At 39.0% G+C, this 25,784-nt stretch overlaps 5 protein-coding genes across 5 annotated transcripts; 3 read left to right on the plus strand and 2 right to left on the minus strand.

The window, feature by feature from the left end:
- Nucleotides 1-1,220: 1,220 nt before the first annotated feature.
- LOC145889598 (uncharacterized) lies at nt 1,221-5,238 on the plus strand. Its single transcript, XM_082980578.1, has 13 exons — nt 1,221-1,325; nt 1,575-1,593; nt 1,693-1,785; nt 2,201-2,290; nt 2,661-2,738; nt 2,839-2,895; nt 2,975-3,040; nt 3,512-3,577; nt 3,851-3,928; nt 4,001-4,060; nt 4,256-4,327; nt 4,430-4,504; nt 4,736-5,238. The coding sequence occupies exons 1-13, from the start codon at nt 1,269-1,271 to the stop codon at nt 4,891-4,893; spliced, it is 969 nt and encodes a 322-aa protein (XP_082836704.1). The 5' UTR covers nt 1,221-1,268; the 3' UTR covers nt 4,894-5,238.
- Nucleotides 5,239-5,805: 567 nt separating this feature from the next.
- Nucleotides 5,806-12,471, minus strand: LOC145890142 (cytochrome P450 2C5-like). The gene is made up of 20 exons (XM_082981177.1): nt 12,212-12,471; nt 12,003-12,145; nt 11,706-11,808; nt 11,458-11,567; nt 11,278-11,396; nt 11,096-11,214; nt 10,770-10,908; nt 10,136-10,299; nt 9,618-9,930; nt 8,672-8,717; nt 8,166-8,343; nt 7,962-8,104; nt 7,813-7,905; nt 7,648-7,663; nt 7,350-7,459; nt 7,170-7,288; nt 6,985-7,103; nt 6,760-6,898; nt 6,342-6,505; nt 5,806-6,290 (listed from the first exon to the last, which is right to left on the minus strand). The coding sequence occupies exons 1-20, from the start codon at nt 12,458-12,460 to the stop codon at nt 6,042-6,044; spliced, it is 2,835 nt and encodes a 944-aa protein (XP_082837303.1). The 5' UTR covers nt 12,461-12,471; the 3' UTR covers nt 5,806-6,041.
- A 3,201-nt stretch (nt 12,472-15,672) lies between these two features.
- Nucleotides 15,673-17,879, plus strand: LOC145890681 (cytochrome P450 2H2-like). Its single transcript, XM_082981816.1, has 9 exons — nt 15,673-15,918; nt 15,975-16,117; nt 16,253-16,355; nt 16,606-16,715; nt 16,774-16,892; nt 16,954-17,072; nt 17,139-17,277; nt 17,335-17,498; nt 17,562-17,879. The coding sequence occupies exons 1-9, from the start codon at nt 15,673-15,675 to the stop codon at nt 17,877-17,879; spliced, it is 1,461 nt and encodes a 486-aa protein (XP_082837942.1).
- A 913-nt stretch (nt 17,880-18,792) lies between these two features.
- LOC145890680 (vitamin D 25-hydroxylase-like) lies at nt 18,793-21,049 on the plus strand. The gene is made up of 9 exons (XM_082981815.1): nt 18,793-19,152; nt 19,218-19,360; nt 19,428-19,530; nt 19,612-19,721; nt 19,788-19,906; nt 19,972-20,090; nt 20,147-20,285; nt 20,509-20,672; nt 20,727-21,049. Exons 1-9 carry the CDS (start codon nt 18,907-18,909, stop codon nt 21,039-21,041), a joined length of 1,458 nt encoding a protein of 485 aa, XP_082837941.1. The 5' UTR covers nt 18,793-18,906; the 3' UTR covers nt 21,042-21,049.
- A 751-nt stretch (nt 21,050-21,800) lies between these two features.
- Nucleotides 21,801-24,238, minus strand: LOC145890679 (cytochrome P450 2H2-like). The gene is made up of 9 exons (XM_082981814.1): nt 23,983-24,238; nt 23,792-23,931; nt 23,583-23,685; nt 23,206-23,315; nt 23,014-23,132; nt 22,836-22,954; nt 22,432-22,570; nt 22,196-22,359; nt 21,801-22,138 (listed from the first exon to the last, which is right to left on the minus strand). Exons 1-9 carry the CDS (start codon nt 24,226-24,228, stop codon nt 21,821-21,823), a joined length of 1,458 nt encoding a protein of 485 aa, XP_082837940.1. The 5' UTR covers nt 24,229-24,238; the 3' UTR covers nt 21,801-21,820.
- Between the last annotated feature and the right edge of the window lie 1,546 nt (nt 24,239-25,784).

A 25,784-nucleotide genomic window follows, 5' to 3' on the forward strand; every position in this document is an offset into this window, starting at 1 on the left:
CGTCGGCAAAATTTCAGACTGACTTCTTTAAACTTCTTTTGGTGGACACAACAAACTTGAGGGGAAATTGCCGCTTAGGTCCGCCGGTTATAATCAACGCTCCAATTCATGTCATTGCGGACAGTGGGGTCTTCGGTTAACGTTATCATTTTGTACCAACACCGCTACACTAATATGACAAGTCACACGTAAATAATGCACGTATGCAAACAGGATTGCCACTTTTTGCATCAATTTTGTTTTGGTTAAAGCTCAACAATAATGCTGTGATCGATACGCACAACCCAATTTTTTTCATTCCCGGTACTTGATGTGTGACGAAACAGTTCCTTATATATTACCACATGGGTTACGTTCGCGTTCTGGGTATTTGAGGGGGAAAAATGGCAGGTAAGCCTTACTTGCCAGAAGAAAAATTTGTTGGCATTCGTTGCATAAGTGATATGAGATGTACTAGAAACATATCATATGTTATCAATGCCACAATGATGATCCTGGTAGGTGTCGCTGTTGTGCATATTCCTCAGGTTGTCATATTCTTCACAAACAAAAACTCGATGAAGCTGTCGAGTTTTTAATGACGTCAGGGATCCGAGTTGTTTATTGGCCGTTACCAAACCCAGTTTTCTTCTCGTGTACTTATAATATATAACGTAAGAATTTGAAAAACAGATACTCATTAATTTCGTTGCAAGCCACCAAAACTTGGATAGCCAACAAACTTCTGTTCTTGTTTAAGGGAAATGTCCTGCAATATGTATTACTTAAGCACAACAAGATGAAAAGTGTGTCACAATTCCACAACAGCCCGAGCCAGGACAAAATGATCAACCAGATAGAGATAAATGCCTTACTCAGCATCCGATGCGCCCAGTTGAATTTCTGTTACCTCGTCGCTTCCCAACGCGCCCAGCGACCATGTGAATTTTCTTGTTAATTAAGTTATCCGCTTAATTACCCGATTGTCGCTTGGAAAAGTTTATTTTCGACGTCTGTTGCGCAAGAGTTTTGAATTATGAAGTGAGAAAATGTTCACGAAGGTCGAGTTATCGTGTTTGGCAGCAGTCGTCGGTTGTGTGAGGTTGAAAGCTCAGGAACTGGCGACTGAACAGATGAGGTTCAACTACATCTAGATTCTAGAACGATTAGTTTATTGGGGTAATATTGCAGGACGGGTCGCGCGATAAACCTGGTGTCATTACTTAGTGGCGTTTTTTGTTGTTACAGTGAAAAAGTTAGATCAACTAAAATTTGACGAAGTTGACGAAATGAAGTTTGTGTTTGCCATTCTGTTTCTGGTATCTTTTGTGTCCATCAGCCAGCAGGTAACACGCTATGATTTGCGACGTGACACCAAACGGAAAATTTTTAGGAAAAATCCTATGTTGTAAAATAAAAATTTAAAAGTCATACCACAAATGACGAAACCAAATAGAGTGCAATTATGCGATTTGCACCAACCAGTATAATCAGTATACAAACCAAACAAAGCTTGTAAAGACAGATGCGGGAAAATAAAGAGAAGCGTGAAATGTCCGCATCTTTAAATAAACATTCATTTTTTAATTTTGCAGGATGAAATTCTCTCGCTTGGTACGTATATGTCACAATATTTGATTATAACTCAGTTTTTTTTTTCAAGCAAAAAGTTGCTAAGGCTGATACTTTAAATAAAATATTCCTCCAAATTAGGTGATCTACTGCAGTACAAAAAATCGGTGGAAGTATTTGACGAATTCTTTCCATCTGACTTCCTTGCAAATGCCGACGAGAATGTTCCCGACGGTAAGTGTTTAAGCAAATATTTGGCAGTAGTTATACGTTTAGGGTGGAAGTAACTGGCGCACAAATTCATGTCAATCCAACTTAAGCGGACGCCTTAGTCATTAAGCTATACACGCAGTACACAGTGTAGATCATACTCATTTATTCTAAAAGAGTAATTATTTTTCGTATGTGTTTGTGGTCGGTGTCAACAATTTTACTGGCCGTTCATATATTAGCTATTACGCCAGAAACATTAAAATTATTGCCGGAAAGTGTTCTTTTGTTGGTTTTGGAGCCTGACCAGCATGTAGTGATTTTAAGGTTAGGGTCTGCTGCATTGTCTCATTAGCTCCAAAAACGATTAATTTTAACGACAACTCGTTTGTCCATTTCTTTGCTTCACTTCGCACATGATCGCTGCTCTATATTTCAGACAAGTTCTGTTTCCCGATGTGCCTTAACTCCAATAACGCCTGGCAGTTGCCGTATGTTGCCGAAGTATGTGAGTTGATGTACCCGGAAGGTGAGTGGGTTTGACTAGAGCGATCTGCTTCGGTCTGACTGACGGCGAATAAATATTTCAAAGGATGTCTTGATTTTTGACAAACATTTGAATAATTTGTAAGATTCACTTCGAATTTAAGGCAATAATATTTATAGTTCCAACAAAACGTCATGCATAATCCCACTTGTGGATGATCGATTAATTAAGACTGTTGACCGAAATTTTAAATGATTTTTTTTGCGCACTGTTAGCTTGTGTGAAGTTCAATTAGTTCCCTCATGTCAATATATTTTTTTCCTGGCATAAGGGTATGTTTTCCAATCTAAAGTGTGCTTTTTAATACCTATTACAACTTAATAAGTTTCAACAACAAGTAACTTTTTTATAGCTCTGGTTCTGTCGGATGACGACGCTTACGCCATTGCAAGAAAAATAGCCAGCGAAGACATGATCAGAAATTACATAGGTGCGATTTTAAACATTACAAAAAATAGTTTGTCGCGTTGTGCCAACCTATGAGCGATATAACTGAAGTATATTATCATTAAACTTGTTTGTCTTGCTAGGGGGCGACGGACGCGAAAATCAGCAAGCTGTTGTGGACATAATTAAGGAACAGTTTGGTGAGTTTGCGTACTGTTGAGTCATCGCTTAAATATCGACAACAACTTTTACATCGTTTTGTGTACATTTTTATGGCAGAAAGCATGCATCTGCAAAATGATGGTTTGTACTGGACAGCATCCTTTCTACAGATCGCTCGCACAGGTATGATTTCGTTTCCCACTTTCACTGTGACGATAAATTGTCGACCTTATAGGCTTGTTAGATATATAAGAATGCTTACTAGCATAGTTTTTACATAAGATTTAAAGGCCTTCTCTGTATCAACTCCAGCACACAACTATTCTAAATGTTGTATTTGACTTTGGCAACTTTTGGTGGGGTGTTGTCAGTATACCCACGATAAGCAACCGTTGCGGCACACCCGGACCTCATACGCACAAGGTTAAATGAATATCAAATAAGGGCCCATAAGTATAGTTGTTTGCTTTGACACCGAATTTCTACAGCAAAACCTTCGCGCTTCCACAATCTAATGCGATCTTTTAAGCTAAAGAGCAGGTCTGACTCCAACACATTCTCCTCCCTGTTAAATGATATGATATGTATGTACACAGCGAAGGTTGGAAGTACAAAAGACAGACTAACGGTGATTATTTAAATTTTATTCCATAGCGTTTGAACAGACAGACGACGACTATGTTGAACTGGTTGTGACAGAGTTGGGATTATTCAAGGAAGGTAAGTTCTACCAAACATTGTGTAAAATATACAGCTAGAAAAGCGCAAACCAGGAGTGAATTCAGTCTGGAAGAGTAATCCGCGTTGAGGATTTGGGAATTAAGAAGTATTTGCCACATTGACACAACACTATTCCAAAAACAATTAAAATTAAATTCCCGACAAAAATTTTCCTAAAATTAAATTCCCGACAAAAATTTTCCGTCTTCTTTAGAATACAGTTGGGTTGTTAGCCTTTGAAGCTCTTACATGTTTTCAATGTTTTATTCATAGAGCTGGCTAAAACGCTATACATGACAAACGAAGAGTTTAAAGAACTCCGCTTACACTTCCTCCAAGCCGTGTTTCTGGGTGAGACTTTTTGCATATACATTGCATTATCCGTTGTCATGCTGTGCTAATTCGTGATTGTTATTTTTGCAGGAGGAACGGACGCCACCTTCGAAACGTTTGTAATCCCCGAAATTGACGAACTTAACGAAGGTAAAGTGGCCGTTTGTTAAAACACGTCCACGTGCCACCTATAATCACGAAATATATTTATATCAAAGCGTTTCTGTTGCATGTTTTTTTTTATTATTTTAAAGCCCGGGTAACGTTTCTTTTGTTTGAAAATAGAAAACAAACTTGTAGTAACCGCCTAAGTAATCTTGCATGTTTTTTTGTTCTCGGTCGCAGCTACGTTGAACTTCGGTGATTGTGACGGCTTGGATCAAAACATCGCTATTATAGAAGCGGCGCTTGGTTTCGGTAAGTCTGATGTTCTGTAGTCTGGAATTTATTTGCAGATGCCATGGTTTCTTGCCATTCTGCTTTTTTGTTTTCTGGTTACCGATAACGTTTTCGTTGCAGTGCAAACCAAGATAAGCGAGGGTGAATCGAACGCAGTTCTGTGGCAACTTTGTAATACTCTACTCGAAGCGGAACGTAAGTTACTTGAAATACCTGTACTTGGTTTAAAAATAGTTTTTGCTTTCACACATTTCCTCCTGAGCTACTGGTATGCCATCAGTAGTTAGGTAATATCTCACGTTTATCCAGAGCGGTAAACTGTATTCCAGTTTTACAGATGATTACTAAAATTTGAATTCGACTTCTTTTTTGGTATCCTCCGGCTAAAGCAAGCAGTGTTCCAATGACTTGTTTTTTTATGATCAGGAGATCGGTGCGCGATGGCGGTGGTGGAAGAAGAATCAGGGCCGGAAGTTGATATGGATTCAGAGATGGGGACTTATGATGGGATGCAAGATAATTATGTTGCCAGCTCCGATATGAGCAGTGCACAACAGCGGTTGGCACAACTTCTTGCAGGATAGCATAGTTATATTGTAAAAAAACATTACAATGGTTGTAGCTGGATCTTTAGAAGTAAAATAGAGTTATATTGTACACGTTGTTTTGCTATCGCCTATCGTTAGATTTTACAGATATCAGCTTTTTTCTTGTTCAAGTTGTTGCAATAATTTTCGCCATACAATGATCATGGACCAGCATATAATAACTTTTCTGTATATTGTTTTACCGCTTTCATCACAAGTTTTTCTCAAAAATTTTGCTTGTTTAAAATTTAGAAAGTCGTCAACAAATAACTTCGCAAAGCAAAACGGCAACTTTAATACAATCTTAGATAATTCACCTTTCATAGAGACAAGTTTGTCACTGTAATGGTCTAATTACGTTGTTCTTCATTGTTTGCTGAATGTTTGTGCAGTATGCTGGGTACCAATGATATAATAGTGGTCCGTTGTAGAAAAGTACAAAAAAGTGGCATAAAGTGTGTTTTGGAAATTTTTAGTTTAGAGGCAGCACGTGAAGTTTGAGTAAACCCGGAATGTTTAGGAATTGGCGGGAGGGTCAACCAAACTCCCGTTTCTGAAATTTATCCAGAAAGCTAAAACACCCAAAATGAAAAAACCTCTTGTATATCATATAAATGTCAACATGAGTTTACCACGCTTGTCCAAAGAAGAAGGAAAAGTATTTTTCACCGGAAAATGTACAAACAGCACACTCACTATTTTTTCTGATCAAAATGAAGTTTTTTAAGCTGACAGTATACAACACTTACATCAGCCATGTGCTATCTTGACCCAGAGTTCGGTGAACTTTAGCATACAAATAGATAGTTAGACCGTATTTGCCTTCAACTAAAACATATTCGGGAACATATTTCAAAACAGAAGACGTTGTTCAGAACCTCCAAAATATTTTTTAATCATTGAAACGTTTTCTAACAACACAGGTACGAGGAAATGCACTGAAAGTGTGAAATGGTAATTATTTAATTACACAATCGATTTTCTAAATAAGTCTGACGCCCCAACAGAGCGAAAATAAAAGGGTAACAGAGCCACATGTGCCTTTGGATTTGTGGGTTGTCAAAACATATACACATGCCATCTAAGTGAGGTTTCAACGTGACGTTATAATCATGTCGTAGAACTCTGGTACGCGGATAAGCCCGTTAGAGCCACGATCGAGAGAAGGCTTCTGCCCGTACTTGAAACTTTTGAATCATGGACACAAGAAATATCCCTACTTCAGTTCTGGCCAATTGCTCTCCAAGACAAACTCTCGCGCCGACACTGAACGGCATCATGTGACGTGAGTTTGTGAAATTTCCATCTTCGTCTAGGTGGCGCTGCGGATCAAATTTACTCGGATCTTTGCAATAGGTGTCGTCGTTGTGTACGTTCCACAGGTTGGGTATGACCTTCACAAACAAACGTTAATTGTGAAAAACCAATTACTTGCACTAACTTACATTTGTTCCTTTAGTAATCGTATATCCGCGGATATCAACGTCTTTTACAGCAAGACGTGTCAGTGAAAGTGGAGTCAGAGTTCTAAACCTTAATATTTCATTAACCACGGCACACGAGTAAGGCATCTGCTCTCTGTGGGACAAAGTTGGAGTTCCTTCTTTGCCTGTTTGACGTAATTGAATGTAAGCTTTTCTTTAAAATCGCACTTTAAACGTTCCAGCAAAAGGAAAAAATAATAGTAACAAACAAAATGATTCATTTTAAAAAAAGGCACCAAAGAAGCATAAAATTGTCTTTTATGATACCGCAATATTGTTAGCTAAAGATATTTTGTAGGGTATAAACGGTCAGATCCTACAATGCTGTTGATTGTTATTACATTTTTCAACCTTTTTCTGTGTAAGTTAAAATCCATACCTATGATATGGTCAATCTCTGCATGCATTTTCTCTTGCACATCCTGGTGGAGCATTAAACACATCAAACCCCAACGCAAGGTGGTAGCAGAGGTCTCGGTTCCAGTGACAAAGAGGTCCACGAAAAAGTCATGGCATTTCTGCAGCATTATCATTATAAATCAAAATAAATTAAGTCCAACTACTCAAAAGATAAAAACAAGGTTTGCAGTTTGTATCTTCTTACCTTATAAACGAATTCCTTTTTGCAATGCAGAAAAGTTTGTAAGTAAGCGTCCATGACGTCGCGGATATCGTTTGGATCGTACGTGGATTTGTGCCCCTCCAAAAGTTCGTCAATAAATTCTATAGTTATTGGTGAGCGAAAATAGAAAAAAAATCTTTACTCTCATTAAAACGCTCACCATATACCCCTTATCTTCGTCATTGATTTCAAGCTTCGTTGCACATGCCAGGAAAACGGCGGTACGTCGCATAGAAAAGGCATAGCCATAATAACGTTTGTTTTCCAATGACCGGATACCTTAAACCTAAACAGAATCAATCACCGAGGTGAAGTAGATTTTAAAAAGTTGATTTTGCAAAACCCACTGTTCGAGAACACATGACACAAGCTGTTGAAACTTGGGGTCGTCGTAATTGTATCTCTTCCCAAAAGCTATGTTGCAGATAATGTTTGACGTCGCTTTGGTCAAAATATCCTGAAAAAAAATAAACCTCTTTCAAAAATTAAATATATCTATATTATCCTAAACGGCTCCTCTAGCAATACTTTTATTACATCAATCGTTCAAAGTTTCGTTTGCTATGCAGCAGCCTTCATCTGTATGCGGAAAAATGTTCGTCTCGACCTTGTTAACGTTGTGTATTTTGCACATTCATTTTGTACGTCCTGATAAAGGCTGCTGCATAGCAAACGGAACATTGAACGATTGATGTAATAAAAGTATTGCCAACAGAGCCGTATTGTAGTCATAAAACATGCCTGGCAGCATCAGTTGTAATTTATATCTTTACTACTATTGTTATTTTGCAGCTACTTGAAATACCAAACCTGAAAGGTTTCGCTTCAAAACTCTTTAGTTTTTCTATTAGATACTGGGATTCTTCGGCAATCTTTTTTTCCATGACCCCCTTTCCACCAAAACTGTAAAAAAAATCAGATAGTTTAGATTTACCTACTCATCCTATTGTTTAACAAACTTTCTAAGTGCAGATACACCAAACTTGCGATGTGATAGCCAAGTTTCACCTCCAGTTACAAACATTACTCCTTTAGATGTCAACATGTTGAGGTATCGAACAAACGGACGTTCGTTAAAATCTTCGCTCCGTTTCAAAAGTGTCTAAATTTAGAGTTTTAACTTCTAATGGAAAGTGTAAAGCAAACATTTTAATGTCGCCCACCTCAATAGTAGTATCGTAGTCACTGAGCACAACCCAATTTTGCCATCCCATAGGCACTGACAACAGAGGTCCGTACTTCTTGCTCCATGCCGGGAATTCGCGTTCTGGGTATTTGCTCAGATAGGGAAGAATGCCAACAACAGGAAAACCTTTCGGGCCCGGGGGGAATTTATTTGGTCTTCGGTACCAAAGATATGTGAGGTACACAAGAAACACAGCTGTTATCACTCCCACACTGAGTTATCATTATCAATCCCGAGTATGGACAAAATCTAGTCCGTATGAAGAGAAACTCCAAGTAAACAACACAATTGCAAAAACAAAATCATTGTAACCAATTTTACTTTTGTATACTTAAAACAATCCTTTGAGGCAGATCAATTATTTGGAATGGAACCTATAGTTTACGACGGACCAGTACTAAACCAGCAGGTTTAAATTCAAACATACAATAATCGCACTTTAATGTGCCAAGGTACAATGCCTGTGGCAAAATACTTTAGTACACAGATTTTTCACTGTCACTGCCAGTCATAATGTTAACCTCAAATCCTTAAGAAAACATACTGATAAAGGTTTGTTGGATTACGACCGAACGTCTAGCGTGATAAGACATTTTGCTGAAAAGGCATTTTAAACTAATTCCATTTGATACATCTCCATGTAAGTAGCGAATCAAAGTTAACTGACCAACGAAAGCAACAGATATTTGCTGGATGATTACTGTAATTGCGCAACATACACGCCTTTGTGATGCTGTGCACTAGGCGTGCAACCTACATTCACATTTTTCATTGACTGCTGTCAAATGCACTCAACCGAAAAGCTCCCGTGACGTGCCACGCTAGCATTATTCTTGACCTTGCACGCGATGTCAGATGACTGGTAATAATATACGTTTTGCATAAAGTTCATTGGTCAATTTAAAGCTCAGCATTGATCAGTCAAGCTTCATAAAAAAAAAATTAAAACATACTAGCGGGAGGACCAACCGGTCACAAATTTGTGGCTACGATCCACTATGTGCTAAAATTGTTGATACTCAGCTTTAATAATTATAAGTTGGGCCTTTCTGGTTGAATATAGGTACTTTTACTGTCCTTGTCTCTGGTTGGGCTATACACTCTGTCGCGTCCTAGTTTAGAATGTGTTTCCAGGGGAAGAAGTTCCCCGCGCACCTTTTTCTCAAGGTCTCTTTTCAGAAGCAACAACACACACACACTTTTTTGTATGATATCATATTTTTCAGAATAAACACTATTTTTCATCGTTAATGTATTTTAAATTCATATTGCTTCATTGCAAAAGAATACAATTCATTGTAGTTTAATTTCGACCAATCAGAATTTCCCTGTGACGAAATAAAGAATGTTGCAAAAGGTATGGGAGGATGATGGGTTAATAGACAATATTAATACTGTTTATAAAAGTTGTAAACAATGACGGTTCAGCGGGATATTAAAATCATGTGAAATGGCTCGGGAACGTAAGCAATTCCGTTGGAACCCCGATCGAGGGAAGGTTTTTCGGGCCTGTTATGATCAACAGATATTCGAAACTTTTGGATCACTGAAATTAAAATTAACCAAAGTTCGGCTCTGGCCAAATTTTCACCAAGGCAAACTCTTGCGCCTGCACCGAACGGCATCACGTGACGTGAGTTAGTGAAGTTCCCGTTTTCGTCCAGGTGGCGCTGCGGAGTAAAGTTTTGGGGTTCTTTCCAGTAGGTGTCGTCGTTGTGCACGTTCCACAAATTCGTCATAACCTTTACAAATAAACGCACACTCTTAACACTTTTTGGCATATATTAAATCATATAGATTACAATGTAACCTATGTTACGTATATAAATTAAAAGAAAGGCCCAGAAAGAAAGCCGCTTTATTAGTTTATTGAGGCTTTTGCCACATAGTCTGTGCAAGTTATGTGAAATATCAGCATTGAGAGTCATTGCATCTTTAAATACTCACATTTGTCCCCTTAGGTATGCGAAATCCACGGACGGTGACGTCCTTCGAGGTACAACGTGGAACAGAGAGGGCTCCAACAGTCCTGAAGCGTTGAACTTCATGCAAGACAGCACAAGAGTAGGGCATTCGCTCCCGATGCAAAAGACTTGGCGTTCCTTCCGTTCCTGTTGACAAGAAAGGCAAAATGAGACAATATATCTCCAAATACGTCAGCACTAAAATGCAAAGATTGCTTGTGCTTAACAGGGATTTTATTTTGAATAGTTTGGATACTCGTATGGTTTTTGAATAGCTGTCAGCGTTTTTAACATCTAATAACATGCATGAAAACGATACTAATATTCAATATAAACGTCTAAAATTGTGTTACTAATATTTGTTGCTTCAAATATATTTGCAATGACCAGGCTTGCCGAACCGCCCTTATATGTGCAACGTCCTATTTGTAGGCAAAAAACGTTAAATGATGGCTATATTTCGGACCTTAGTCAATTTAATTTGTTTGCCATCTCATGGAGCGACTAAATATAGATAATTATATTGAAACATGCAAAAAACGGAGCTTCGTTTAAAGACAAATCGCATTTCCTTCATTGTTTCGCAGAGGAATAAATAAAAACAAGTTCTCTATCACCTATGACTCGCTCTATTTCCTCGTGCATTTTCTCCTGCACGTCGTGGTGGATCATCAGGCACAAAAACGCCCACCGCAGTGTTGATGATGTTGTCTCCGTTCCAGCAGCGAAAAACTCCGCGAACGTATCCTGAAAATTCTGAATACAAAAATTACCGAACCATCAGCCAACAAATTATATTGGAGCTGATGGGTTTAACAGTTTTTACATTCCAAGTTTATACAGTTTCCTGAAAGACAAATACCCAAAACATCCTGGTTTTGATAAACATGTCATATGACAAAAGAGTATAGCTGCTCTATGAAGCCAAAATCCTTAAACTCACCTTGTAAACAAAGTTGCCTTTCTCGTGTTGAAAAGTTTCCAAGTAGGAATCCATCATATCGCGAATATCGCCCGGATCGTACGTTTTTTTGTGTTCCTCAAGAAGTTCACGAACCATATCTGAAAATTCAAGCCGAAAATGTCACAGACCTGTTAAGATAAAATAAAACTTCCTGTCCATGCCTTTTATTGGCTGCATTGCATTTGATGACTTTTTTACGTGCTGTGAGAAAGGAGGAACGTCACACAGAAACTGCACTCCCATGACAACATTGGTCTTCCAATGACTAAATAATTTAAATCTATAAAACCAAAATTTTTGAGAGCATTAATAGGAAAATAAATTGGTAATCCAAAACATACAGTTCCATAAGCGTTGTGACAAGTGTTTGAAACTTGGGGTCGTCGTAAGTGTATCTCTTTCCAAATGCGATATTGCAGATAATATTTGCCACAGCGCTTGTTAAAATATCCTATGACAGATGAAAGAAGAAAAAATTAACTTTGCTGACTTCCTATCAGTTAGGCTTGCTAAATAAAAAAAAACGCAATTGTCCCACATTTTGTATTGCAAATTTCGTGTTTCAAAAAAACAGACAAGCAACCTGCACCTCAACTTGGGTCGGTTTTCCCTCAAAACTACCGAGTTTTTCAATCAGATAACGAACTTCTTCATTAATCTTTCTCTCCATGACACCTTTGTTGCCTCCGAATCTTAAAGTTTCAGCAAAAAAAAGGTTAATTGGTTACGTCATCTCAACAAGTCATAATTTAAGCAAAATGCTTTCGTATTTGAATGTAAATCTTACTAAAACCAATAGTTGTAGCATTTATTTTATTTCCCATTAATAAACTTCTTATTTTTGAGCTCAGGGATTTAAAACTCAAACTGTCCATCTCAGTTGTACCTTCTCAATGCGGCCACCCCAAATTTCCGATGTGATAACCATGAGGGGCCACCAGTGGTAAAAGCTATTCCGTTTGGTGCAACTGCTTGGAGGTATCTCACATACGGACGTTCGTTAAACTCCTCACTCCGTTTGACCAGGGTCTGTGTGTTTTAGGAAACTTAAGCCCACTGACGTTCATGATTGCAACCTCAACCAACAATGCTTACCTCTACGATAATATCGTAATCGTTGAGCACGATCCAATTTTGCAATCCCATTGGCACGGAAAGGAGAGGTCCATACTTCTTGCTCCAGGCGCTAAACTCTCTTTCTGGGAACTTGCCCAGAAAAGGGAGAACACCTAAAATGGGAAGACCTCTCGGGCCCGGAGGAAAATTTGCGGGTCTTTGGAACCATGCGTAAATGACGTAAGCAAAAAATAAACACAATGCACCCACAAAAATAACGCTAAGCATTGCTCAATATATCCACGAAATCTGTAAACATAAGTGTATCCTCTTACTGTCATGAAGAATAATTAAACCCACAGAGTCGCTTATACTCAGTAGACCAGCCGAACACTCTGTAATTACAAACTGTACTAAAGACACGTGATTGGTCAAAACAGTGTAACTGTGTGCTCGAAAAGCCTGACTTTTATATATTATAATCTACTTAGTTACTCTGTCAACAACGTAAAATTTTGAATGTCAAGACAGGTCATATAAATGAATAGCTTTTCATAATTTGTTTATCGACATAACGTAAATGAAAAGCGTCTTGAATATACGTGACTTCACTTGTTTAAATATTTCCTTTAGCTTGTATACCACATAAACTTACTTGATACTATGGTGTCTCATGGCGCAAAACCTTTTTACCCAGTAACCGCACAGTAAGTTAGCTGTCATTCGGAAAAGTTCTGCACGAGTTGTCAAGCGTGACGACCGACGATCGCCATTTTTTTCACCAGCGATTTTTTTCGTTAGCCCCAGGGATAAAATGATCTGACTGCTACGCTAACGACAACTGTAAACGTAGTTGCTATGCAACGGCAGAATTATAATTGTACCTCTATGAATGGAGTAATCATAATTTGGACTACACACTTTCAAAAATAAATTTGTCTCCCTATTTCTACCACCACGAATCCAACACAACGAAAAGCTGACCCATTTGTTAAACGTGAGATGGCAAGTCTTTTGTTGTCTCATCCAGACGTGCAAATAGTGACATGTAAGTTTCACGTTTTTTGAAAGTGTTGCACGACTCCAGATGAGACGTGCCGTTTCGACCCCTTTGTCCAAACCTGTCGTTTTTTAAACGACATGTTTAAATTGATGTTCATTGAATCTGTCCACATAGAAAGCAAAGCTTCTTTCTTTTCACGCCTTTTTATGTGTACACTTGTCGTGGCGAATTTCGATTGCATTAGGGTGAACGATCGAAATGTCGGCTAACTAAATTATATTTTTTTGCTAGAAATGCTTGTGAGTTAGTTTCTTATACATTGTGCAGATTTTCAATTGGGCTATGCCGAAATTTTCTGCTCTGAATACGTAAAGTCATATTTTGTGAAACAATACGGCAGGTTTCAAGAAATGATCCATCCGTGGTGGAATATTGTGGATCCTGTGGGACAAACAGTGTGCTCGCCGACATGCCATCATCCTTGGTAGCGGTTGTAATATTATAAATTTCAAAATATGTATGACGTAATTTGGAATATATATAAAGCTCAAAAATGAAATTATTTCCGAATTTCTTTGGTATCAAATATATAGGCTACGACCACTTTTGGAAATACCTTTACGAAATTAAATTTTTAAAATAACCATTCAAAGCTCGCTGCCATTACAGGAACTTAGTTTTTTTGCTGTAATGAGTACTGTTTAGTCGGTTTCAGTGCCGCGCTAGTAATCGCAACTCATCGGTGGTGACGTCACTGGCTTCCTGTGACAACTCCGGAAGTTGTTGAAATAAGGTTGAAGTTTGTTGCGTTTGATGTACAGATTGGTTGTTTAGGATTTGTGCTACTTTATTTTTCTTCATCTGCAAAGTCCTATATTTTGTTCTTTCCGAGCCCAGTCTGTACAAACTTGAAGTTATAAAGATAATGCAGTTTCCAAGCAATAAAAGTTATTAAACCTAGGCAGTTAAATAAAGTTTAGTGCTGTAGTGAAGCACCACCCCCGTAATGTCAACATAAACTACTATAGAGATCACAGGTTCCTAGAATTGGACCTATATGTCGCAGACCAAGACTTTCCAAACTTTTTCGCTCCTTGATCAAAGGATATTCATTAAAACGTGTGAAAAAATTGATAGTCTTGTACAATATATAATGACATATACGTGTGTGAGGGCATAGTTTCTAAAATAGTACAATTGTATGTCGTGAACGTAGGTGTAATCAACCGATAAGAATCGTCGTATGCATGCGATGAACACAAGTGGGTCGCGACCCTAGTTTGGGAAGCCCTGCTGTGGAACATAAGTCGGCAATCTTTCTTTCCTTTGTTCTTGTCCAGTGGGGACGCCACAAGCTCATTCAGGTTACATCAAATTATTATAGACTGCCGGAAAGAAAATACATTGTTCTTTATCGTTGACGCATCCACTAATTTTGTGGGTGTAAAGCGACTCAAGAAAGAGCCGCTTGGTGTGGTAGTTGGACCTATTGTGTCTCCTGCATTGTTTGTTTTTTGCCTTCAGCAAGGGTAGTGACAAGCGGTGTCAGCGTGTCCTTTTTTTCTTTTGTGTCCCTGCGTGTGTTAGTGTAGTTCACTTTTTGCGTTATACCTGATGAAGTCTCGCCGCATGCCAGACGAAACGTCGAACAAATACAGTACGTATATGTTATGCCAGAAGAGCAGTACATTTTTTAATTGCAATATGCATGGCAGCAACAGGAATTTCATTTTGTTTCAAGTTTGTTAAATGACACGAAAAAAGTGAATTTCTGGACTTTAAGTATGTTGCAAACGCGACTATCATAACATTAAAAGTATACATCTGTAAGAAACTCGCATTACTTATCGCTTGATTAAATTTTGCCAAGGCACTTTTCCACAAACCTTTTGCACAAAATCATAGCAATTAACCGGGCCCATGCAAAAGTTTGTAGTGACGACAAAATGCATTGTAGTGACGACCATCACACATGGTTGAAAACGCCGCTGGTCATGGCAGCAGCCGCTGGCAAAGTTGTACTGTGCTGTTTTGGCAGGGACGTAAAGTGCGGGTAATTGACTATAATTATGTCTTGAGTATTTCAAATTTGGCGACCCAATTGTTTTTTGAAGCTTTGCAGCTTTAGCTTACATGATGTTAAGTTTTAAATTGAGTAGTTGTTTTGAATTTAGATTTCGTTGAGAGCAAATTTGCTGCGGTATCCAACAGGGTGCCAAATTGTTAATGCAGATAGTTACAAAATCGTTAATGCCGGTAGCCACGGGCAACACAAAAGCTTTGTGTGACAAGTATGCCTTGGATCTTTTACTTGAAGCAGGGGGTAAAGCGAAATACAACGTTTCCAAAATTCTGTGCAGTTGCTTCGATCGTAAGAGTTTTGAAGCGCTTTGCGATTTTAACTTGCAAATAATGCCAGAAATAGCCAATTTCCACGATTTCGATGCCAAATAAATTTGTTCATTTGTTTCATGAGCAACAACATTTTTGTTGGATAATGCTGACAATTGCCTTAGTTGTATTTATTCTCTTGCTTGTATATTTGGTACACAAATGGTACCGAATACCTGCGAACTCTCCACCCGGTCCAAGAGGTCTTCCCATTTTGGGTGTTTTACCTTTTCTGAGCAAGTTCCCAGAACGCGATTTTGGCGCCTGGGGCAAGAAGTATGGACCTCTTATTTCTGTACCGATGGGGTTGAAAAACTGGATCGTGCTCAACGATTACGACATTATCGTTGAGGTGGGTAAAGTTCATTCGTTAACAGCCCTGTTTCTCATGCATTAATTTCACCGCAGGCTTTAATTAAACGGAGTGATGAGTTTTACGAACGTCCGTACATGCGATACATAAATCAACTATCATCGAAAGGGGTTGTTTTTGCAACTGGTGGTGGAAATTGGCTTTCTCATCGCAAGTTCGGAACATCAGCACTCAGAAAGTATGGTACCAGAAACACTATAACGTAGGGCATTTGTATGTGACTAGAAATCACATTCAATTATACGTGCGTCGAAAAATAATTGTTTAGCCTAGAGCTAGTTTCTTCTTTTAAAGATATTGGTTTTATGTAAAGGTTTGGTGGAAGCAAAGGAGTCATGGAAAAGAAAGTTTTGCAAGAAGTTAGATATTTTATCGAGCAACTTGAGCTGGTAGAGGGAAAATCGTTTCAAATGCAGGTGTACTATGGTGTTGGTAAATAATCACAGCCGGATTTACCCAACTGTAGTCCATGATTATAAAAATATGACTACAAACGAGTGTTTTATATGTAATGCTCCAAAACGAATTGAGGCCCTGATAGCTTGGAACACGTTGTAGTTTTTGGAATTCGTGTCGAAAGACCTGCATCAATCAATATTGGGCGATTAAAATTCTACAAATTCTACCATTTTATTTGACTTAAACAGACCGTGTCCTATTTTATAGGAGATTATAAACATGGCGGTGGCGAATGTTATTTGCAGCATAGCATTTGGAAATAGGTTCCATTACGATGACGAAAAATTTCAGAATCTTGTGTCATGGTTACTTAAAGTGTAAGTTTTTGAAAAGTGACAGAACGGTATAGCATTTCGGTTCAAACTTTCTGTGTAGATTCAAGTCTTTGAGCCACTGGATGACGAATCTTATTTTGGTTTTTCCTTTTTTGTGCGACGTTCCTCCGTTTTCGTGGCATATTCAACGTTCCGAAGCACAGTTACAACATGTTACTGGTAAGTTAGACCGTAATTTCCACAAGTAGCATCAAAACAGACATAATGTTGAACGTCGTAGGCACGATCTTAGAGTTTTTGGAAGAACACAAGTCCACATACGACCCTAAAGATATCCGTGACGTCATGAGCGCATATTTGCAAACGTTTCAGCACCGGGAAAACAACTTTGCCACTAAGGTAAGTACAGAATACCAGTAGTTACTTGGGTATATACATTTATGCAGCATATGGGGCTTGTTTCAGAACTGTCAAGATTTCTTTGTGGATTTATTTACGTCTGGTTCGGAAACAACCTCGTCCACGTTGTGTTGGGGATTTCTATGTCTGATGCATCACCCGGATGTGCAAGAACGAATGCACGAAGAAATAAAACGAGTCATTGGTAACTTGTAGGGTAGTTGTGATGTCACACTGGTTGGAAACTTGGGTTGTCTTATAGGAAAGGACGACTCGCCCAGTCTTTCCCATCGTGAACAGATGCCGTACGCATGCGCTGTGCTGCACGAAATATTACGATTTAAAACATTGGCACCTCTTTCATTACCGCGATGCACTGCAAAAGATGTAACTATTCGTGGATACCGAATTGCAAAAGGAACACAGGTTAATCCAGTATACCTTTGCTCCCCTGTATTATATTTTTTGGAACTTGGTTGTTTATCAAAGGTCATGGCTAACTTATGGAACGTACACAACAACGACACCTACTGGGAAGACCCTCATAAATTCGATCCACAGCGCCACCTAGACGGAGATGGAAGCTTTACGAATTCTCGTCACGTGATGCCGTTTGGTGCCGGCGCTAGAGTTTGTCTTGGCGAACAAATCGCCAGAACTGAATTGTGGATCTTTCTTGTGTCTGTAATTCAAAAATTTCGTGTATCTTTCGTACCAGACAGTTCTAAGCAACCTGGCCTTGATCAAGGGGCAAACGGCCTAGTGTATGTACCAAACCCTTTCAGCGTGATATTGAAATCTCGTTAACGCGGACAGAACAGATTTAAATAGGACGCAAAAAAACATTTTATTCAACAAATACTTGCTTTTTTTGTTTCAGTATCGGATGTCTCTGGATTGCAATAAACAGGTAGAGAAAAGGAAAAGAGTGTATATTTTATCACGTTTAATCGGAATAATATCTTTAAAATTTCGTGCCTGTACGTTTCACTAACAGGAAATAGCAGGCAGTAATAAACAGCAAAATGTAAACGCGCAACAAAACATCATTACCGCTCTAAACGTGTCGCAAGTATTACTTTTCTTCGCCACTGGCCGCCGAGGGGAAATTGTGAGCACGATATGCAGAATCAAGGCAGTAGCCCGAGGGTGGTCAGCAATAAAGCAGTGGTCGCGCCGTCACACTCGACATCATGTTCTTGTTTCGCGTCGTGACTTTTTCTTGCGCGAGGCAAGAGTAGGAGGCGTGACCTGTGCATGTGTGTGTGTGTGTGTGTGTGTGTGTGTTTGTGTGGTATCTGCTGTTAAACAAGTATGCCAAACTGCTGTTTTTTGTTCGAAAAAAGCAATCCAATGCGGCAAATGTTTCAAGGTACATGGGATTTTTCGTTGCAAGTAGTGAACTTGCATCAAAAGCAAAGAGAGATAAACTGTAAAACCGTCATTAAATATTAAATTTAAAGTTGATTTGTGTCGAGAATTAGCAGAAAAATATTGTAATTTTTATAGCTATTTACTGAAGTACACGTTTTAGTTAGTTTTGAGCTTGCTACTTTTAATTGATAGATTTGGACTGCAGGCGTGGCTTCTGTATGGCTTGTATTAACTTTGAAGCGTTATTTATCACGGGACGTGAAACGCAGCTAGCTGGCTACTGATTGTTCGTCTAAAACTTACCGTCACGTTGCGGTTGGTTACCCAAGCACAGGTTTAGTAAGCACAACGACTCTTGCTTAAGGGTAAACGTCCACGAGAAATATATGTAACTATATAGGTTTGCATTTGTTTTTGCAACTTATTAATTACATTTCAAAGGGGTTGATTCATCAGTGCGATGCTGAATATCGTAATTGTGGTCATTGTTTTTTTGCTTGGATATGTTGCTTATCTCTGGTACCGAAAACCACAACATTTTCCTCCTGGTCCTAGAGGTATTCCCGTCTTGGGTATTTTGCCTTTTCTGAGCAATTTTCCAGAACAAGAATTCGCTGCATGGAGTAAAACATATGGGCCTCTACTTTCAGTGCCAATGGGATGGCAGAAGTGGGTTGTGTTAAACGATTACGATACCATTGTTGAGGTATAGACGACAATAGTAATTCGACCTTTCTGAACATTATGTTTGAAGTAAAAATTTCATCTTAGACGTTATTGAAACGCAGCGATGATTTCCACGAACGTCCGTTTGTTCGATATCTCAGCATGTTGACATCTAAGGGAATAGTCTTTGCTACTGGCGGTGAAAACTGGCTTTCCCATCGCAAGTTCGGCGTGTCCGCACTTAGAAAGTAAGGAGGAACAATAATATAGGTGAAAGCAAAGCATCCAAATGTAATTCCTTCATGCTCTGATTAGTTTTGGTGGAAACCAGGGGGTCATGGAAAGAAAAGTTGTCGAAGAATCCCAGTATCTAATGGAAAAACTAAAGAGTTTTGAAGGGAAACCCTATCAAATTCAGGTTCGGTGTTTAAGTTCGCTACAAAATAACAACAGTAGTATAGACATGTATAATTTTTAAATACGGTTTACTTATTTTCAGGATATTTTGACCAACGCGACATCAAACGTGATCTGCAACATAGCTTTTGGGAAGAGATACAATTACGACGACCCCAAGTTTCAACAGCTTGTGTCATGTGTTCTTAAACAGTGGGTTTACCCAAACACTCATCACTGTATCAACATCAAGTTTACATTGTAATTTATTCTGCTTAGGTTTGGGATTTCTAGTCATTGGAAAACAAACGTTATTATGGCCATGCCTTTTCTATGCGACGTACCGCCGTTTTCCTGGCATGTGCAACTAAGTATGAAAACAATGGCAAACATACGAGGTAGGGTGAACATGTATACATGAGGATATAAATGTTTTCTTCACGTAATTTATTCCCAACAAAAGCATTCATTGACGAACTTCTGGAGGAACACAAATCCACGTACGATCCAAACGATATCCGTGACGTCATGGACGCGTACTTGGAAACCTTTCTGCATCGCAAAAATGATTTTGCTTACAAGGTAAACACATGCAAGCTAAGGTTAAATAGTTAAATTGTACCTTGAAAATGTCCCAGAAATGCCATGACTTTTTTGTCGACTTGTTTGTTGCGGGAACCGAGACCTCTGCTACCACCTTGCGTTGGGGTTTGTTGTGTTTAATACTCCACCAGGATGTACAGGAGAAAATGCATGCGGAGATTGACCGCATCATAGGTATGGACTTAAATTGTAAATTTATTTTATCTCACGTATGAGTTTAAAATAAAATAACTAGCGACAAAAGCATGGAACTTAAAGGACTTCCTCTGTGCACTACCAAACATCACCTTTTCACAATACATAACAAACTTCCTGTTGATATCGGTCTATCTTTGTATTTGCTTCTCTTGTATAGCAAAACGTTAGAATGTTTGCTCACATTAATTACGTCAAACAGGCAAAGAAGGAACTCCTAGTCTGTCCCACAGAGAGAAGATGCCTTACTCGTGTGCCGTGGTTTATGAAATACTGAGATTTAAAACTCTGACTCCACTTTCACTGCCACGTCTCACTGTAAAGGACGTTGATATCCGTGGGTATAGGATTCCCAAAGGCACAAATGTAAGTTAATTTAATTTTTCCAATAAACACCATACTTAACGTTTGTTTGTGGAGGTCATGCCCAACCTGTGGAACGTACACAACGACGACACCTATTGGAACGAGCCACATAAATTTGATCCACAGCGCCACCTAGACGGAGATGGAAATTTTATAAATTCACGTCACGTGATGCCGTTTGGTGCCGGAGCGAGAGTTTGTCTTGGAGAGCAATTGGCCAGAACTGAAGTGTGGATATTTCTTGTGTCCATGATTCAAAAGTTTCAAGTGACTGTTGATCCGTACGGACAGAAGCCATCGCTCGATCGTGGCTCTAACGCGCTTGTCCATGTTCCAGAGGTCTATGACATGATCATAACGTCACGTTGAAGCTGTATTGAAAGTGTGTGCTTATGTGTGGCCAATATATTACAATATGTGTATACGCTGTTGGTTTTCCTATCAGCGAACGTGATAGTACACAAAACTTATACATGTAATAAATTCGTGATACCGCTACTACCTCCACAAAATTTCAAATAAAAAGACGACCGAGTGCAACTTTGGTAGAGTCACAGTTTCAACAGATTTTTGTTACATCTACAGACCAACCAAAGGCGCAGATTTTATCCATTGTTCTTTATGGTTTCTGGGGCAGAAACATTTCTCGCTTACCCAAAAAAACACATGTTTTGGAACAAAAAAAAGTTTTCTTGTTCGCACTTCATTGTTTTACTGCGTTGTACTAAAATTTGCCTACAGTCCGTTGCACCTCGTTATTCATGGGAATATAATGTTCACGTATGAATTAGCAGAAATCATGAGCATTAGTTAAAATGCTGTGCAATAATAATTGGCAAAGAAATCATGGCAAATGTCTATAGAAACTATTTTTAAGTCACTACTGACGGCTTGTTTGAAGTCGTGCAAAATTTCGCCAAGCAAGGACTTAAATGTGACCATCTGCAACAAGCGGTATGTTATATGTCTGCGTGTTTAACTCCCGTTGGGCAGTGTCGTAAATGAATTTGTCCTTACGGGTAGAATTTTCAATTTGCTGATTCCTGGTGGTATCGTGGATGAGTTGCTTGGGGGGAAATTCAGTTAAAAAAAAGATTGTATGAGCAAGGGATGACTTATTTTCATTATTTTGTCTTTGGTCAGGTATGTCAGCGAGATTTTATAAATACTTCATAGGGTTTTGGTAAACATGCCAGCCCTTCCGTGGCTTGATCGAAGCCAGGTTTCTTAGGTCTGTCTGGCACGAAAGATACACGAAATTTTTGAATCACAGACACAAGAAAGATCCACAATTCAGTTCTGGCCATTTGTTCGCCAAGACAAACTCTGGCACCGGCACCAAACGGCAGCACGTGACGTGAATTCGTAAAATTTCCATCCTCGTCTAGGTGGCGCTGCGGGTCAAATTCGTGAGGGTCTTTCCAGTAGGTGTCGTTGTTGTGAACGTTCCACTGGTTGGTCATGACCTTCACAAAATGGTATTGTGACCGGTTTAAAGGATGGAAAATGGAAATGGATCTAACCTGTGTTCCTTTTTTAATTCGGTAGCCACGGATAGTAACGTCCTTCGCAGTGCAACGTGGTAGAGAAAGTGGTACCAATGTTTTGAATCGCATTATTTCGTGCAGCACAGCGCACGTGTACGGCATCTGTTCGCGATGGGAAAGATTGGGTGAGCCGCCCTTTCCTATCAGACAACGAAAGAGCGCAAAGTAAGCAAAAGAAATGACTGACACTAACTTTCTAAGTTCACGCTTACCAATAATCTGTTCTATTTCCTTGTGCATTCGTTCTTGCACATCCGGATGATGCATCAGACAAAGAAATCCCCAACACAACGTGGCGGAAGTGGTTTCCCATCCAGCCACAAACAGATCCACAAAGAAATCTTGGCAATTCTGAATGCAAGCAACACGTAAAATGTCATGTTGATAACCGATGTCTACTAATGCCAAATATATTCTTATGTTATATCGGTTTTTAAACTGCGGTGTTTGTGTTTTAGTCGTGCTGATGATGCCTGCAAGCACAGGCGAAATATTATATTCAGGAAAAATGTCAAACGAACGACTTAGGATTATTTACACAATTTATTCAAAAAATGTGTTACTAAGTCTTCGCCATAAAGATAAAAGGATATTCCGACAATAAAAAATTCCGTACCTTAATAGCAAAGTTATTTTCTTGGTACTGAAACGTTTGCAAATACGCACTCATGATGTCACAGACGTCGTTCGGGTCATAAGCGGACTTGTGTTCTTCCAAAAGATCGTGGATTGTGTCTGCGCCATGTAATATCGATGCTGTTTCGCTCAAAACGGAATAATACTGCTAAACGTACCCCTAACACGTTGCACCACTTCTTCGGATCGCTGAATGTGCCACGAAAAGGGAGGAACGTCGCAAAGGAAAGGAAAAACCAAAACAACATTCGTCATCCAGTGTCCCTGGAACTTTAATCTTATACATGTAGAAAGGTATAAAACGGGTTGTTTACTCGATTTATCAGCAGTTTCACTTTTCACAGTCTTACATTTGAAGAATCCAAGATACCAGGTTCTTGAACTTTTCGTCGTCGTAATCGAATCTCTCGCCAAATGCTATGCTACAAATGACATTCGCAACTGTCATGGTCACAACTTCCTACAAACATATACTTCAGTAAAAAAGTACAGCTTATAAATAAGACCAAGAGTCCATCATTCAAATCACCCAGGCCCCAATAAATTAGCCCTTAGTATCAATGGAACTATACAGACACTCTTTAATAATCCACAACCCAGATTAAAGCATATGTTAGAAACTTACTGCATGTAGTATATTGACACACATTTATGACAATGGTGTAGCAAATAATATGTCAACGTCCGCAATATTGCAAATCTGGTCCTGTCGGCATCCACATTATACCTGGATTTGAAACGACTTTCCCTCATACAGCTTTAGTTGCTCAATTAAATTACGACCCTCCTCCAAAACTTTCTTTTCCATGACTCCTTTGCTTCCTCCAAACCTTAACACATTTATTTCTTCCAGAAAGTAGAATTTCGGTCCGTGTTAATGAAAACGATTATATATTTCACGAGCAAAGATGGGATTTTAATTTGTACATTCCTTACTTCCTGAGTGCTGATATTCCAAACTTGCGATGGGAAAGCCATATGGGGCCATTTACAAACACAATCCCTTTGGACGATAGTTTATCAAAGTAGCGCACATACGGACGTTCTTTGAAACAATCACTCCGCTTGATCATTGCCTGTGGTAAAATAATAAAGAACAGGGCTGCTAACGTGTGAACTTTACCCACCTCCACGATAATATCGTAATCGTTGAGCACGATCCAGTTTTTCAATCCCATTGGTACAGAAATAAGAGGCCCATACTTCTTGCCCCAGGCGCCAAAATCGCGTTCTGGGAACTTGCTCAGAAAAGGTAAAACACCCAACATGGGAAGACCCCTTGGTCCGGGGGGAAAGTGCGGAGGTGTTCGGTACCATGTATATACCAAATATACGAACAAGACAATGGGTATACACAATACAATTATCAGCATTGTCCAACAAGTCACCACTGCCACACAAAAACGAACTATATCATTATTCAGCAACAGAAGGGTGAAAATGTTATATTTTTGCAACAATGAATGTAAGAAATAACACGATTTATAGAATTTACTTAAACGACATTTTCCTCCAATCGAAGGATCTGAGCCAATGTGCTGCACAAACCTTGATAGTCATTAACTTTTATTTGTATTTTTGTTGCTGAATGCAAGGTTATAGGGTATGCAGCTAAAAAAAACTCTGCATGTGATACTATCCCTTCTATACATTGTAATCAATAAAAACAAAACATCAATTTGAATACGAAAGCCAAAGCTAATATGCTATTAATCATATTACGTAAGGCAGACGTTTCGAACACTAACTACGTTCACTATCAGAACTATTAATATGAATGAGCTACAAGAGTCGTCACGACTCTGGCGTGTTGCTTTGTGTTGTTGTATATGTACGTAATATGATTAATAGCATATTAGCTTTGGCTTTCCTAAGTATCTTCCACCCAAAGAAAACATCAAAGTTTAGCACAGACCTTTGCCTCCAGGCTGTCTCCCTTATTCGGACAAAGTCATGCGACCCTATCACAATGGCTGCCACTAAAGCTGAATAACCTAACACTCCTTTCAAACCTTGCCTGCCCAAACCTTGCACAACATTGAGCAACAACAAAAGCTAACAGCTCGACGCCTATCACAATACAATGCAACACAATACAAGCCCATTTTAAACATATGCAACCGCAATGCGCTAAATAAGCCATTGAGGTGTTACGGACGTGGCAGTACAGAAACAAGTGAAACGAACACAAACGAGCTGTGCAGAAAACACAGTTCGTTATGCGTAAATGCAAAAAGTAATTTAATTCTTCATAATTCATCCTACAACCAGCTGGCAGCCACGGCTTTTATGTCTCAAACCTCAGAAGAAAATGACAACTAAGCTTTCTGCCTTTAATTTGAAGCATTTGCTGACGCTCAGGTTGTTGAATTACTGTTCGCTGTGTTGGCTTTGCACGCTGTGTGGTTGAGGAAAAAAATCGCTGATGCTCAAGAATGTATTCGCACACTAAAACCTACTGGACCGTGACTCTCAAACATTATCGCTGTGGTATCCATCAATGTACGGTTTGAGTTTTGTATTTTATATAGACTACATTTAACACAACCAGAAAAATACTGATGCAAGATATAAAGCAAAAACGGCAATACTGACGTAAATGCAGTCACATCAATTAAGGATTTATTCGAGAAATTGTCGAATCACTTTGTTGTCAACTCAACGACATGCCGTCCCCTACCACAGAACACAACTAATCTATCAACAACTCCCCACATTAAAAATAATTAATTTCTGTACTTTATCACATTAAAGCTTGTTGTGAAGACATCAATACCTTCCAACAGCACGCCACCTTCAACACTGTGGGAGCGACAATATTTGCTCTCTCTCGTAGTCACGCGTATATTTTTCTCGCATTCGTACAGGAACCCCCAACCGAGGCCAGATTCTCATACGGTTAATGAGGAAGTCTTACAAAATATTGTTT

Source organism: Ascidia mentula, chromosome 2 (assembly GCF_947561715.1).
Source record: "Ascidia mentula chromosome 2, kaAscMent1.1, whole genome shotgun sequence".
In the NCBI taxonomy this organism is placed as follows: domain Eukaryota; kingdom Metazoa; phylum Chordata; class Ascidiacea; order Phlebobranchia; family Ascidiidae; genus Ascidia; species Ascidia mentula.

Coding starts and splice junctions, on each gene's coding strand:
- LOC145889598 (XM_082980578.1), top strand. CDS start 1,269: ATGAAGTTTGTGTTTGCCATTCTGTTTCTGGTATCTTTTGTGTCCATC. Junction 1,786..2,200: donor CGACGAGAATGTTCCCGACG/GTAAGTGTTTAA, acceptor TCTATATTTCAG/ACAAGTTCTGTTTCCCGATG. Junction 3,578..3,850: donor GTTGGGATTATTCAAGGAAG/GTAAGTTCTACC, acceptor TTTTATTCATAG/AGCTGGCTAAAACGCTATAC.
- LOC145890142 (XM_082981177.1), bottom strand. CDS start 12,460: ATGCTTAGCGTTATTTTTGTGGGTGCATTGTGTTTATTTTTTGCTTAC. Junction 10,909..11,095: donor AAGGCAACTTTGTTTACAAG/GTGAGTTTAAGG, acceptor TTTTGTATTCAG/AATTTTCAGGATACGTTCGC. Junction 8,105..8,165: donor ACTACGATACTACTATTGAG/GTGGGCGACATT, acceptor CTCTAAATTTAG/ACACTTTTGAAACGGAGCGA.
- LOC145890680 (XM_082981815.1), top strand. CDS start 18,907: ATGCTGAATATCGTAATTGTGGTCATTGTTTTTTTGCTTGGATATGTT. Junction 19,153..19,217: donor ATTACGATACCATTGTTGAG/GTATAGACGACA, acceptor ATTTCATCTTAG/ACGTTATTGAAACGCAGCGA. Junction 20,286..20,508: donor GGAGATTGACCGCATCATAG/GTATGGACTTAA, acceptor TACGTCAAACAG/GCAAAGAAGGAACTCCTAGT.
- LOC145890679 (XM_082981814.1), bottom strand. CDS start 24,228: ATGCTGATAATTGTATTGTGTATACCCATTGTCTTGTTCGTATATTTG. Junction 23,932..23,982: donor ATTACGATATTATCGTGGAG/GTGGGTAAAGTT, acceptor ATTTTACCACAG/GCAATGATCAAGCGGAGTGA. Junction 22,955..23,013: donor AGTGGTGCAACGTGTTAGGG/GTACGTTTAGCA, acceptor TACATGGCGCAG/ACACAATCCACGATCTTTTG.
- LOC145890681 (XM_082981816.1), top strand. CDS start 15,673: ATGCTGACAATTGCCTTAGTTGTATTTATTCTCTTGCTTGTATATTTG. Junction 15,919..15,974: donor ATTACGACATTATCGTTGAG/GTGGGTAAAGTT, acceptor ATTTCACCGCAG/GCTTTAATTAAACGGAGTGA. Junction 16,716..16,773: donor GTGTCATGGTTACTTAAAGT/GTAAGTTTTTGA, acceptor CTTTCTGTGTAG/ATTCAAGTCTTTGAGCCACT.